We start from the raw sequence: 14,782 nt of genomic DNA, 5'->3' as shown, positions 1-14,782 counted from the left end.
AGCGTGCGTAGCTCTCCAGCCTGGGAGAGAAGCCCCGCCTCTTTCCCCGCCCCTGCCCGCCCAGGGACACGCCCCCGACACGCCCCTTTCCCCCGCAGCCCCGGCCGGGCGCAGCCCACTGCGGCTGCGCAGAGCCGGGGCGGGGGCGGGGCGAGCGCGCGCGCGAGGGGCGGGAACGCGGAAGCGGCTGCGGCGCGGGGCGCGGGCGCGGGGGGCGGGGTCGGGGGCGCGGGCGCGGGCGCGCGGGGCTGACAGGTGCGGGGGGCGGCCGTGCGGGCCGGGGGGCGGCGGCGGCGGTGGCCCGGTGGCGAGTCTGAGCCGCGGCGGCGATGCTGGAGACCCTGCGTGAGCGGCTGCTGAGCGTGCAGCAGGATTTCACCTCCGGGTGGGTATCTGCTGGGGGGACGGAAAGGGGCCCGGGGCAGCGGGGGACCGAGGATTCCCCCCTTCCAACTCCCCAGCTCAAGGTGCGCCGCTCCCCCCGCCCCCCCACGAGCTTGCCCACCCCGGGGTGCACCGCCCGCCCCAGTCTCCGCTCCGGGCGGAAGAAAGTAGCGAACTTTCCCGAGTCGCGCGGCGGCAACAAAGTAACTTAGATCGGGGCTGGCTGCTAGGCGCGCCCGGGATGCGTCGGGGTGCGGGAGGAGCCCTCCGGGGACCCCCCCAGGGGCCGGCCCGGGGAAGGGGAGTCATGTGAGAGGCCAGCACGACTCCCCGTTTCCGCCTCGCTCCGGGCCGGCGCCCCCCACGGCCGCCTCCGGGACACCTGCTCGCGCCCCCTGCAGTCCGCGCTGCCCTTCGCCGCGTCGTGCAGCCGGGCTTTTGCCTTTCTGGGGGGCTCTACCTCTACCTCTAACCCCACCCCCACCCCACCCCCGAGCTTTCCCGAGGACACCCTTGGGCAGGATAGAGCCCGCGGTGCGGTCCAGACTCGCATCACGCGTTTCCCAACCTGGGCTTTGAATCTCCCGGACGCCCACCCCCCTCCCCGGGTCTCGGGTCGCAAGGGTCGCACCTGCCCGCAATGCCTCCTGTCCCGGGTGGCTTTTGCGAGATTCTGCCCAAAGCGACCCCCAGATGCAGCCGAGCCAGGCAGAGCCTGGGCACAGACTGGCGCCAGGCTGCGGGGAGTTATTACTTTTCTGCAACTTGACTCGGAACTTTTGGCCTCGGTTCCCACGGCATTCCAAGGAGCGGAAGATATTTAAAAGGTGCTCCTGCATCTCACAGGGATGCTGAGGGTCCGTGAGGCCCACGTGTGAAACTCGCGGGATGCTCTGAATAGTAGGGCCGCTAACTCGAAGCGTTTTCAACTGCCTAAGAACTATACACAAAGGGGTTCGTACTCTTTTTGCCAGTTGTGTGCTGAGTAGAAAACTGGCAGATCCTTGAGCGCTTTCCACAGGCAGGTACAACGTTTTGGATAGCTTTGACTTGTTCTTAATTAAGGATTTTAATCATAGGGCCGGAGCATCAACCCACCGGGTAAGGCGCATGCGCGGCACGCAGCTGATTCTTCTTTGCTTGACTTAGGGCTTGAATCCGAGGACCCATCGCTAACTTGGTAGCAAGAGCTTCTGCATTTGGTCCCCAAGTACCTTTAGGTGTGATTTCTGAGTGCAGAGCCAGGAGTAAGTCCCAAGCGTAGCATGGCAGGGTGCACCCTTCCGCACCTCCCCCACCAGAAGATTATTAATTATAGAGCCAGAGAAGTTGCTCAGTCAGTTGTAGAACATACTTAGTATACAAGAGGCCTGGGTTTGAATCCCTGGTGTTGTGTGGTCTCCTTAACATTGAGCTGGGAATAACCTCTGAGGACCAGAGTGCCCCCCATATCAATTGTAGACACTTTAGGGATCATTTATTGGTGGTGTTGCTGCATGCTTGCATATTTCTCCCTTTGAATTTAAAACATAACTTAAGTGGTTAAATTGTATTGACGGATTTTGGTATGCTGGTGGTGGTCACATGAGAATTGGCAGAGGCAAAGTGTCTGTTCCACCTCGATTATCATTCAGGGATGTCCCTGATGGCCTCGCAGTTCCTTACCTGGCAAGTAGTAACTCTGAGTCACGTGATTGCCTCAGAACCTATTCAACTTACGAGTTTTGCTTATGGTTAAAATTCTGGGCACCAGTGAGTGTGGTCCAACCTCCCCATCCTCCAAAAATAGGAGGTCCAACCTCCCCATCCTTCAAAAAAATCTACCTGTGGTGGTCTGTGGGGTACCCAGCTGCCCATGAATTTATACAACTCTCGATAGGACTCTGGACAAAGCCCCCCCCCCCTTAGGACTTAATTAGGTAGAGCATTGGGGGAATCTTTGAAACTCATTTCACTCCTTGAAGCTTCCACAAAGCCAGGGCTCTTTTGAGGTCAGGCATGCTGAAAGGGCTTTCAGGCTGATTAGACACTTGGGTGGCTACTGGCCAGTAACCAGACACTCCGCTGACAAACCACTGGACTCTTGAGTCTGTGCCACTAACCTGTCTACCTGTGGAGATTCTGTCTAAGGGATGGTTGATGACTGGCAGCTTAGACTAAAATTTGCTACTGCAAGTCCAGAAATTTCTATGCAATTCTTACCAAGGAATGGCCCCCGTACTCCATTTCAGTTGGCTTTTCCAGATGCATCTGGAAACCAGCCCATTTGTGTATGTGCCGGTGCTTTCCAACGCTCCTGGTCATGGCCAGTCAGACTCGGCCCAGCCGCTTACAGCTTTTCTGATCATTTGCAACATCCGAAAATTCTGATAAAATCTGGTTTTATCTAGGCAAGTTTACTTTAAAAAAAATCGGAAGTAAATAGGATTATTCATAGACAAAACAATGCCCTGTGAGTGGTTGAAGTCTGTCTGATGAACTGTAGTTTCTGTGTTTCTTTCGAGCTTAGAAAAAAATGCAGTGTAACACCAAGTCAGGACTGTGGTGATCTGTGGGGGACCCAGCTATCCACGGACTATTGATTTTTCTTGTATTTTATTTATAACAATTATGTCAACATTGTGAGCTTACTTTCATAAGTGGCAGACCATGAGATTGATTCTGGGCGGCAATTCTTTTCTTTTTTTTTTCTTTTACTTTTCTAAATCGAATCACTGTGAGATACACAGTTACAAGGTCATTTGTTACAGTTACAATTCATGATTGGATTTCAGTCATAATGTTCCAACACCCATCACTTCACCAGTGTACATTTCCCATTGCTACCAATGTCCCCAGTTTCCCTCCACCCCTCCTCCACCCCGTCTCTGTGGCAGACACTTCTCTCTCTGTCTCTCTGTCTCTCTTTCTCTCTCTGTCTTTCTCTTTTTCTATCTCTCTCTTTTTTTTTTGCTTTTTGGGTCACACCTAGTGATGCACAGGGGTTACTCCTGGCTCATGCACTCAGGAATCACTCCTGGCGGTGTTTGGGGGGACCATATGGGATGCTGGGAATCAACCCGTGTTGGCTGTGTGCAAAGCAAATGCCCAACCTGCTGTGCTATCGCTCTAGCCCCTGTCTCTCTTTTTCTGTCTCTCTCTGTCTCTCGACCTCATTCTTTAAAAAACAAATTTTTTTATATCCAGGTGACATTTGCTTTAGAAATGCAGTGGGCCATATCATATCCACCAGCAAAGTGGCAGCAGCCTCCGCCACTATGCCTAGGACCCTTCCTCTCAGTGCCCCTTGACCCCCTCTTTAGAACCCTCTGGCACCAGCTCGGGGCCTAAGGGCTTATGTGTCTACTACCTTGTTTTGTTATTTTGTAACCCAGTCTCTTTCTCCTGCCCTGCTTGGCTTGGCTTCTGTGTGTGTTGGAGCAAAAGGCAGGTTCATCTTCCTTCCTGCTGAATAGTATTCTATTGTGTGCACGTCCCACGCAGTGCACACAATGGCTGCACCACATGGTTTCCAGATCTCCACTCTCGGAAACTGCATTGCCATGAACATGTGTCTTTGACACACGTAGTGGTGCATGGGTCCGTTTGAATGAGTGGTTTTGTGTTCTTGGTTTGGACGCCGAGGAGTGGACTTAACAATCATTCAAGTTTCAGATGTTCCCCTTCCTGGCTTTCTGTCTGTGTGCAGTAATCAGGGCTCATGACTGTGTGTTGTCGTGGAGCTTGCCGGGGGTTCCACATCAGATTCCGTCTTTGCACACTTGGCTGCTGTGCTTGTTGGGGGTGGCACCCACTTATTTGGCTGTGAGGCTTATGCTCATGTTCATGGGGAGTCGCAGGGGGTCATACTCACTTCCTGTTGCACCTCATGCATTCGGGTTACCGTGTTTGCTGGGGGTGGGGGTAGGGTGCACCTTTACTTGTGGTGCTCACACATTCTCGCCAGGGGTTGTAATGCTGGCCATGGTGCTCACACATCCTTTTAGTTGCGGGGATTGCCTCTCCCCTGGCTGCAGTGCTCAAGCATCTCTGGTGGTAGTGCTCCCACACCCCTGACCGCAGTGCTTCCACACCCCTGGCTGCAGTGCTCAAGCACCTCTGGTGGCAGTGCTCCCACACCCCTGACCACAGTGCTCCCACATCCCTGACTGTAGTGCTCCCACACCCCTGACCGCAGTGCTCCCACATCCCTGACTGTAGTGCTCCCACATCCTTAATGGCAGTGCTCCCACATCCTTGACTGCAGTGCTCGCACATCCCTGACTGCTGTGCTCCCACACCCTTGACTTGAGTGCTCCCAACACCCCTGATGGCAGTGCTCCCATACCCCTGACTGCACCAGCGATCACAGACAGCAGAGCTGCCAAGATGGCACTCACGTGTGCCACAGCACCATGGGTTGAACTTGTGGCTTTTTGCTTGTAGAGTAGGTGCTTTACCACCTGACTGGCCCCCAGCAGCTCCCCACCCCCACCTTGAATTGTTTGCGAAATCATCAAACTCTTCCAGGGCGACTGGACCAGATGTTAGACCCCCAGGCAGTGAAGGGAGGCTTGTTTCTTTTCCACTGCATCCTCACCAGCACTGGTGGTTTCTTTCTTTTTTTTTGCCTCAGGAGGGTTCTCATTGTCTGAGGCGACAGCTCCTTGTCACTTTGACTTGGGTTTTCCTGATAACCAATGAAGAGAAACACCATTTCATTCGCCTGTTGGCTCTCTAATTACCTTCTTTGGAGAAGTGTCTGTTCAGCTCTTCTCTCTGTTTGCTGGTGATGGTGTTTGTTCTTTATGCTGGTGAGTTTTGGGAGTTCCTTATGTAACTTGGGTATTAGCCCTTTGTCGGATGTGTGGTGTGCGAATATTTTGCTCCCCTCAGTAGGGTGTCTTGATTTAGTGATACCTTCCCCCCACCACCCCTTGGTATAGATGGTTCTCCGTGTGATGCTAAAATTTTTTTTAATTAATATTTGTTTCCTATTGTTTATGTTTTCATTTGTTTTCCATGCCGAGAGGGTGAATTCATCAAAGACACCATGGAAACCAGTGGCATAGAATATTTTGCCTGTACTTTCTTCAGTGTGCTCTGTGTCTTGGTTCTAACATCTGTCTTTAATTCATTTTGAGTTAACTTTTTGTGCTTGATGTAGTGTCCAATTTCAGTTTACAACATGTGACTATTTGTTGGAGAGACTTTCTTTGTTTTATGCTCTTGGTCCCTTTGTCATATATTCACTGTCCATATACAGAGGGTTTATTTCTGGGTTCTCAGTTCTTCTCCTTTGTCTATTTCATTTTTTACCAGAACCACACTCTTTTTTTTTTCTTTTTGGGTCACACCCGGCGATGCACAGGAGTTACAACTGGCTCTGCACTCAGGAGTTACTCCTGGCGGTGCTCAGGGGACCATATGGGATGCTGAGAATCGAACCCGGGTCGGCCGCGTGCAAGGCAAACGCCCTACCAACTGTGCTATCTCTCCAGCCCCAGAACCACACTCTTTTTATGACAATAGCTTTATAAGTCAAGAAATGCTATGCCTCTCACTTTTTTGGGGGGAGGGGGGCTGGCCTCAGTTTTTTTTTGGCTTTTCAGGGAGTTTTATGGTTCCATACAAATTTCAATCTTATCTGCTCTGTGTCCATTGGGATATTACTAGGTATTAGTTTGACCTGCGTGGTGCTTTCGGCAGAATGTTAATTCTTCTGTCCTTGAGTATGCAATATGTTTTCCTTATGTATTCCATTTCTTTAAACAATGACGTCATAGTTTTTGATATATGTCTTTCACCTTCTTTGTTGAGTGGGCCCCATTCTTTCCTGTAAGTGAATTCTACTTTGATGCAACTTATTAGAAGTATTGGTTCTGGGGGCTGGAGCAATAATACACTTTAGTACTATTTGGTACCCGGCCAACTCAGGTTCCCTCTCCATCATCCCATACGGTCTCCAGAGCATGGCCAGCAGTGATCCCAGAGTACAGCCAGGTGTAAGCCCTGAGCACTACAGCGTGTGATCACAAGCAAAAACAAAACAAAAAGAAGCATCAGTTCTTTTTGGAGTTCACAAAGAACATCCATTGTTTAGGCACTGGCTTGAGCACTACAGGGAGTTTTAGATTTGCAGAAGCACACACTTCATACTCTCTGAGGTGTTTGCTTTTTGGTTTTTCATGCAGTCATGACCAAAGTTCCTTAGGATTAAAAACTTCCAGTATGCAAAGCCCTTTATGTAACTGAAAATCAAATTTACTGAAAAGTTATAATAGTCACCCATTTCCTGTTTGTCATGCTCTGGGTTCCTGGATAGGAGTAGAAAATCTCATGACTGGTTATTTCCCCCACTCCTAACCCCCAGTGCTCTCACTCTCATGCCCTAGACTTTCAAAACCCATTTAAAGGAGATGGCCTAGGGGCTGGAGCGATAGCACAGCAGGTAGGGCATTTGCCTTGCACGTGGCAGACCCGCATTCGATTCCCAGCATCCCATATGGTCCCCTGAGCACCACCAGGAGTAATTCCTGAGTGCAAAGCCAGGAGTAACCTCTGTGCATCACTGGATGTGACCCCCCCCCAAAAAAAAAGATGGTTTAATCATGTACATTTACATTTTGTAACATGGTGAGGTTTTCCTTGAAATTTTGACTCTTGACAGAATTACTGGACCTTTTAAGTAGACAAGAAAAAACAAATATGGGGCAGGAAGAATAGTTCAGTCGGTGGAACATTTGCCTGTGACCGACCCAAGTTCAGTACCCAGCACCCGGTAGCGTCCCCCAAGTACAGCCAGGAGTGATCCCTGAGCACCCATGCCTGACTGTGATGGTGGCACATTTTCCAGTGCCTGGTGCTAATTGAGGCTTGCTTGAGTCAAGTTGCACTGCTTGTGCCGTAGGCCACAGAGCGGAGGCCCAGGGTAGCATTTCTTTCTTTGCGCGTGCACGCATGCTTGCCAGGGCTTCTGCTCTTTCCTTCCCATGCTTCCTACCTTCTGGTCGAGGTGCTTGCTAGCAGGTGCTGTGGTGCTCATGTGCCTTTCAGCTATAGTGTTTGCCGGGGATCACACTCCTCATTATGGTGCTTACATGCATCTCGTGGTGGTATGGCTGGAAACTGCTTTCTGTGGTGCCGGGGGTCCCCGATAACAGAGGTGCCAGGATCAGATTCTACTCCTGGGGCACGCTCTTGACGTGTGGGAGCCCTGGGTTTCTTTCCCCCAGTGCTGTGTGTCTGTCTGAACACAGCTGGGAGCAGCCCTGAACCCTGAGCTGGGATTGGCCCCAAGCTGGGTGGGGCTCCAAAGGAAAAGAGGTGCTTTTAATGGCATTTTGGGGGCTGGAGCGATAGCCCAGTGGGTAGGGCGTTTGCCTTGCATGTGACCAACCTGGGTTCGATTCCCAGCATCCCATATGGTTCTCCTAGCACCACCAGGAGTAACCCCTGTGTATCACCAGGTGTGACACAAATATATATATATATATATATATATATATATATATATAGCATTTTGGGCAAGAAAAGTATAAAAATGTTTGCTATGAATTTCTCTGTTCGCAGTGTCTTGCATAGAGTAAACGTTCAACTATTTCTTATCTAAGGGACCAAATATGATAACCTCTCAGGGTCCGTGTTGCAAACCATAATGCCCAAAAGTAGAGAGAGATTATGGGGAATCATGTCTGCCATGGAGGCAAGGGGAGGGTTGAAAAGGGGGAGTATACCGGGGATATTGGTGGTGGGGAATGTGCACTGTTGGAGGGATGGGTGTTTGATCATTGTGTGATTGTAACCCAAACATGAAAGCTTGCAACTTTCTCATGGCGATTCCATAAAATTAAAGAGAAAAAATTTTAAAAAATTAAAAAGATATTTCTTATCTAAATAGGTACTTAATTCTTGTGTTAGAAAAAAAAAAGCTTAGAGGCCGAAGAGGTAGTACAGTGGGTAAGGTGCTTGCCTTACACATGACTGACCTAGGTTTGATCTCTACATCCCATATGGCTACTTGAGCACTACCAGGGGTGATCCCTGAGTGCAGAGCCCCGGATAACCCCTGACCATTGCCAGCTGTGGCCCCAAATAAAAATTAGCTCAGGGGGCTGGAGAGGTAGATCAATGGACAGGTGTGTATGCTTTGGAGACAGAGAGAGAGAGAGAGAGAGAGAGAGAGAGAGAGAATTCATTTATCTAACATAATATTACATTTGTGGCTAAATATATATTTTATACTTATTAAATTATAGGCTGAAGACTTTAAGTGACAAATCAAGAGACGCTAAAGTGAAAAGTAAACCCAGGTAAGTGTGTGCCGTTTCATTTACGACTAATTAAATTTTATACTACTTTTGGCAGCAGTCGTAATAGAATAGCGACTTCAGTGGATTGAATTTTTCTGACTACAGAGTAATTTATTGACTCTAAATTTTGTAAGGGGACATTTTCCTGATAAAGTTATAGAATGGTTGGAAGGTGGTAGAATGTTATTGTTTCACTCTGACAGTCAGTGACTATTGAGGGGACACAATTAGTCATTTGTATCTGCATTATTACATTTGTGGCTAAATATATATTTTATACTTATTAAATTATAGGCTGAAGACTTACAGGTCCTGCATTATTCAAAGCAATTTAATTAATGAAATAGTTTGCTAAACTCATCTCCTTAGTTATGTTACCTGCTTTATATGTAAACCCCACAGCATTGTGTAATTTTTTTATTTTTAAAATAAAACGTGACTAAGTTTCACTTTGAATGTATGGATTATGAGTCTTAAAAAATATTGATACAGATTCAGTGCAATTCCTATAAGGATATCCATGTCATTTTTCAAAGAAATAGAGCAAACACTCTTGAAATTCATATGGAACCATTAAACCCCCAGGAATAGCCAACACAATCCTTGGGAAAAAGGTGATGGGATCACATTCCCCAACTTCAAACTGTACTACAAAGTGGTAGTAATTAAATCAACATGGTGTTGGAATAAAGACAGACCCATAGACCAATGGAATAGAATTGAATATCCTGACACAGACCCCCAAATTTACGATCATTTAATCTTTGATAAAAGAGCAAGAAATATGAAGTGGAGCAAGGAAAGTGTCTTCAACAAGTGGTGCTGGGAAAACTGGACAGCTACATGTCAAAAAATTAACTCAAACCACTTTCTAACACCATGCACAAAAGTCAGATCAAAATAGATTAAAGATAATAACAGCAGACCTGAGTCCATAAGGTACATGGAAGAAAACATGGGCAAAACCCTCCATGACATTGAAGCAAAAGCACCTTCAAAGATGAAACACCACGGACCAAGCAAGTGGAAGCAAATATAAACAAGTGAAACTACATTTAACTAGAAGCTTCTGCACCTCAAAAGAAAAGGTGTCTAAGATACAAAGACGGTCCATAGAATGGGAAAAATTACTCAATACCCATCTGATAAAGGGTTAATATCACAGTTATAGAAGGCATTGGTAAAACTTTACATCTAGAAAACATCCAACCCCATCAAAAAATGGGGAGAAGAAATAAACAGAAACTTCCTCAGAGAAGAAATTCATATGGCAAAAAAAGCACATGAAAAAATGCTCTTCCTCACTAATCATCAGAGAAATGCAAATCCACACAATTAGATATCTCACACCACAGAGACTGGCACACATCCAAACGAACAAAAGCAACGAGCGTTGGCACAGATGCGGGGAGAAAGGCACTCTCCTTCATTGTTGGTGGGAATGCCGACTGGTCCAGCTTTTTGGGAAAACAATATGGACATTCCTCAGAAAAACTAGAAATTGAGTTCCCACTTGACCCAGCAATACCACTTCTAGGAATATATCCTGGGGGGCCAAAAACATATAGCAGAAACATCATTTGCACTGCTATGTTCATTGCAGTACTATTCATAATAGCCAGCATCTGGAAGCAACCTGACTGCCTGAGAAAAGATGACTGGATAAAGGAACTATGGTCCGTCTACACAAAAGAATACTGTGCAGCCATTGGGAAAAATTAATTCATGTAACGGATGGACATGGAGAGTATCGAGCTGAGTGAAATGAGTCAGGAGAGGGATAGATATAGGATGGCTGCATTCATTTGTGGGATATAAAAAATAATAGGGTGGAGACTAATATCCAAGACCAGGGAAAGCATGGGCCAGGAGGACTGGTCAATGGTTGGAAGCTTGCCACAAGAGTGTCTGGGGAGTAAAGGGCAGTTAGGTTGGAGAATGGACCAGTATGACAATAATTGTTGGAAATGATCATTCTGGACAGGAACTGAGTATTGAAAGTAGGTATAGGGATATACCTAGTAACCTTTCAGGATCTATATTGCAAACCATAATGCCCAAAAGGAAAGGGCAGTGGGTGGGAGGGTGAGGGGGGGAGAGAGACATGCCATACAGATAGGGGAGGGAGGGGTGGGAGGGAAACTGAGGATATTGGTGGCGGGAAATGTACACTGGTGAAGGGACGGGTGTTGGAACATTATATGGCTGAAAACCAATCATGAACAGCTTTGTGTATCTCACTGTAATTCAATTTTAAAAATGTATTATAAAAAATTTTAAAAATCTACTATTGAAGTATTCATTGTATTATGGGCATGAATCTGTATTATAATGTATGACTATATTATATTCCATACCTTAACATATTGAAGGTGGGCAATATATAACAGTATGTTTTAAAATTAATATATTTTTCTAAAATTTAAGATAATTGCTGCTTAGTGATTTAAAGTATTAATACCACAATTGACAGTTTCAAAATCTTTGTAACTTTTTTTTTAGTTGGCCCTAATCAGAAATGATTTTAATAAGTGTTTCTTTTGATAGGACTGTTCCATATTTGCCAAAGTATACTGCTGGGTTAGAACTACTTAGTAGGTAAGTGGTTTCATTTATAAAAAGTTCACAATATCTCATTGTAAAGATATTTTTTAATTTTATAACTTAAAATTTTTTAGATTAAAAATAACAACTAGATTTTAGTTGTTATTAAATAGTCACCGAAAATGATTTACTTACTGGCTTCCCTGAGGAATTTTAACATTCTGCTGCTCAGTGGAAAGACCATGGAGACCGGGCGCAGATTTGTCACTGTCATATTTTCTAGTCGATGCTTTTATTCTGTGTTTCATTTTGTTGCAAGAAAATTGTGAATTTGCATCGTCAGTAATTTGATTTTTTTTTTATATTGTTTCTTCTCCAATTCTTTTCTGCTGGCTGGCATGCAGACTGATATTCATCTGTGCCATTCCTTTTTAGTGGGGGAGTGGGGCAGGGTGGGGGACACACCTCAGAGTTCCCAAGGCCCACGCCTGATTCTGAGTTCAGGGGTCCCTCCTGGAAGTGCTTGGGTGAGCCAATGCCAGAACAGAACTGAGGGCATCAGCCATGAGCAAGATGCACCTTAACTCCTGTACCTTTCTCTTCTGCTGTCTCCTGAATTTCCGTTTTCCATGGCCTGTAGGGAGTAAGCCTGGAAGTGCTTAGGGGTATCCAGGGTCTGTGCTCAGCAATGACTCCTAGTGGTGCGTGGGGGACCATATGTGATGCTATGGCAGGAATTCAAATTGGGGTCGACAGCACGCAAGGCAAATGCCTTAGCTCCTATCCTATCTCTCTGGTCTTAAGCAAGTACAAAAAGCAAAGCAAGTTTTATGCAAAACCTTCACTGGGCTGACGAGGCAGTGCAGGGATAGTGTGCTTACACTGCATACAGCCGACCTTGGTTTGCTATCATATGTGGTCTCCTGAGCATTGCCGAGAGTGAGCCCTGAGCACAGCTGGGTGTGACCCCCCCAACCCAAATCCAAATATACGTGCATCAGAAAACCCTTCCTGTGCCCATATTGTCCAGATGCCTTTTTGTTTAGTCACGTTCTAAATTCTGACCTATCACATGCTCCAGAAAGAAGAGCAACTAAGGTCTCTTGGCTGCTTTGCCAGAGACTTGACTCCAACATGTTCCCACCCAGTGAAGCAAAGAACGTTTTTTTAAATGCCGGTTCCAGTTTGGTAGCATTTAATGCTCTTTCATGTTCACATGAAACCTGAAAAGGGGATGTAAGTCTGAATTTTAGTTTCTTGGAATTCCCTCCAGGTCCAGTGTGGCTTTTCAGACTGCGTTGTCTAGATTCCAATTCTGTGTCTTTACTTTCATCCTGACTGCTAATTAATTCTTCCCTACTCTGGGAGCCCTTCCCTGCGGCATCAGGGTACCACCATTTCCTAAGGCACACACTTACCACAACAACCCACTCATTATTACTGATTCGCAGATTTATGAATTTTTCCCTTTTACTTATGTTAATTGACTTTTAACCATTCTGTTACACTCAGAGAAACAACTTCGTAAGATGTCTGCTTATCTTAAAAGTTTGGAGCTGGGGGACTGGAGTGATAATACAGTGGGGAGGGTGTTTGACTTGTGTGCGGCCGGCCCGGGTTCTATTCCCAGCATCCCAGATGCCCCCCTGAGCAACGCCAGAAATAATTCCTGAGTGCAGAGCCAGGAGTAACCCCTGAGCATGACTGGGTGTGACACCGAAAGCCAAATAAATACATAAAATGAAAAATGGAAATTCACTACTCTTCTAAAAAAAAAAAGTCTGGAACTTTAAGTGCCAGAGACACAGTACAGGGGTTCAGGCACTTGCCTTGAATGTGGATGACCCTGGTTCAATCCCTTGCATGTGTGATCTGGGCATTGGAAGCTACCTCTGATTGCAGAAGGGTGTAAACCCTGAGCACTTCGTTTAAAAATAAATAAATAAATAAATAAATAAATAAAATGTGGAGTTTAATTTTTATAACAGCTTTAGGTTTTCAGCAGAATTGAGCAGAGGGCTTGGGGGTGTCTCATATACCCCATCTGAAAACCTCTTGAGCCGTGTGCCCTAAAACGTGTTTATCCTTGGTGTGTGTTCTCCATGCCTTGACAGGGAGGTGTGTTCTTTTGCTGTTGAGCAGAGGGTTCTGTAGCTGTTAGGTCTGCTTTGTCCAATTGTTTTTTTTTTAAATTTTTATTAGTGAGATACCATGAGGTACAGTTGTAGACTTACAAATTTTTGTGCTTGGGTTTCAATTATACAATGATCAAATACCCATCCCTCCACCAGTGCCCATTTCCCACCACCACAGATCCCAATATCCTTCCCCCCCCCCCCCCATCCCACCCTGCCTCTGTGTCAGAAAGAAAGGGATAGACATAGAAAGATTGCATTCATCTGGGGAACTTAAAGTAACAAAATAGGAGACTAACACCCAAGAATGGCCGAGATTAGTACCAGGAATTTTGCTCCATGGCTTGGAGCAAAATTCACACATGCTAGGGGAAAAGGGAGCTCTGATAGAGAAGGAGCACCAAATAAAGGGTGTTGGGAGGATCCTCCCAGGATGTGAGAAGCAGGATGAATGTCCAATTGGTTTTTGTGTTCGGGTCCTTCCCTTCCCTGTTTCCCATCTGATCTTGGTCCCCATATTGGAGGGTAGGGTAGGAAATCTCCGTTCTGAGAACCCCGTTCTGTCATTCTGACACGTTGAGTCCACGGGACAGGCTGATGAGCCCACTGTGGCAGTCCACCCAAGCCCACCAGACGGGGCAGGAGGACAACCCCTAGGGGGAGGGTGAGTATACAGAGCTGTATGAAAAAGACAAGACAGGCACACACTCAGGGAGTCTCCGCAGGGCAAAGACTCACTTTATTGCAGTCAGGTTTCAGTTTAGATACCTGAAGAGAAAAAGGAGGAACCATGGATGAACACCTTTCAGGGGGATTTCCCATGCAAGACCACAAGCCGTCAAGCAGGGTGTTCTGGTTCCTCACTCTCCCTGGCTGGCTGGCAGTTAGCTTGCTCAAAGGTTCCTGGCAGGGGCAATGCCAGCCAGGGGTAGCAGCCAGCTGTCTGCAGGGGGTATGGATGCTGGGAAGTCAAGAGGACCCTGCCAGTGGGACTGCTACCACTCGGCTGCCTGGTCCAAGTCTCAGGGGCTCACCCTTGACCCCAGCTGTCCCCTCAATCGTCCCTGCGACGCCCCACTGTTTTTCTCTTTAGTTCTTTCAATAGTTGCTTCATATGTGTTGAGGATCCCGTCCAAAACCAGGAAATGAACCCTTTTAAGTGGTCTCCAGCCTTTGAAAAAGGAATTCTATCAGCTGTTGCCCCATTCATACCCTTGTTTCCAAATAAGGATCTAATCCAGGGTCTCTCTCAGCATCTCTCATCTGCAGCAGCCTCTGAGTCTTTCGTGCCCTTGACTCATGGAGAGTACTGGCACAGATGCCCCCCAGTTTGGGGTTATTGCACTTTCTCCTTCGGAAATTCAGGTTCCTGCCCTTTTGGTCAGCAATACCAGAGAGTAAAATGTTCTCAGTCTGTCATTCATTAGG

The 14,782-nt window shown here is 46.9% G+C and overlaps 1 protein-coding gene across 1 annotated transcript in view; it reads left to right on the top strand.

Moving 5' to 3' along the window:
* The first annotated feature begins 219 nt into the window (after nt 1-219).
* Nucleotides 220-14,782, top strand: part of DTNBP1 (dystrobrevin binding protein 1) — a 105,067-nt gene continuing 90,504 nt past the window's right edge. The window contains exons 1-3 of the mRNA XM_056132269.1: nt 220-385; nt 8,622-8,675; nt 11,223-11,273. Of these exons, the coding sequence (XP_055988244.1) occupies nt 330-385; nt 8,622-8,675; nt 11,223-11,273 (161 nt within the window). The 5' untranslated portion in view covers nt 220-329. The remainder of the gene's footprint in view (nt 386-8,621; nt 8,676-11,222; nt 11,274-14,782) is intronic.

This window comes from Sorex fumeus, unplaced genomic scaffold (genome assembly GCF_029834395.1).
Source record: "Sorex fumeus unplaced genomic scaffold, SorFum_2.1 ptg000094l, whole genome shotgun sequence".
NCBI lineage: Eukaryota > Metazoa > Chordata > Mammalia > Eulipotyphla > Soricidae > Sorex > Sorex fumeus.
The sequence above is the reverse complement of the archived record's forward strand: the minus strand, read 5'-3'. Positions and strand labels throughout refer to the sequence as shown.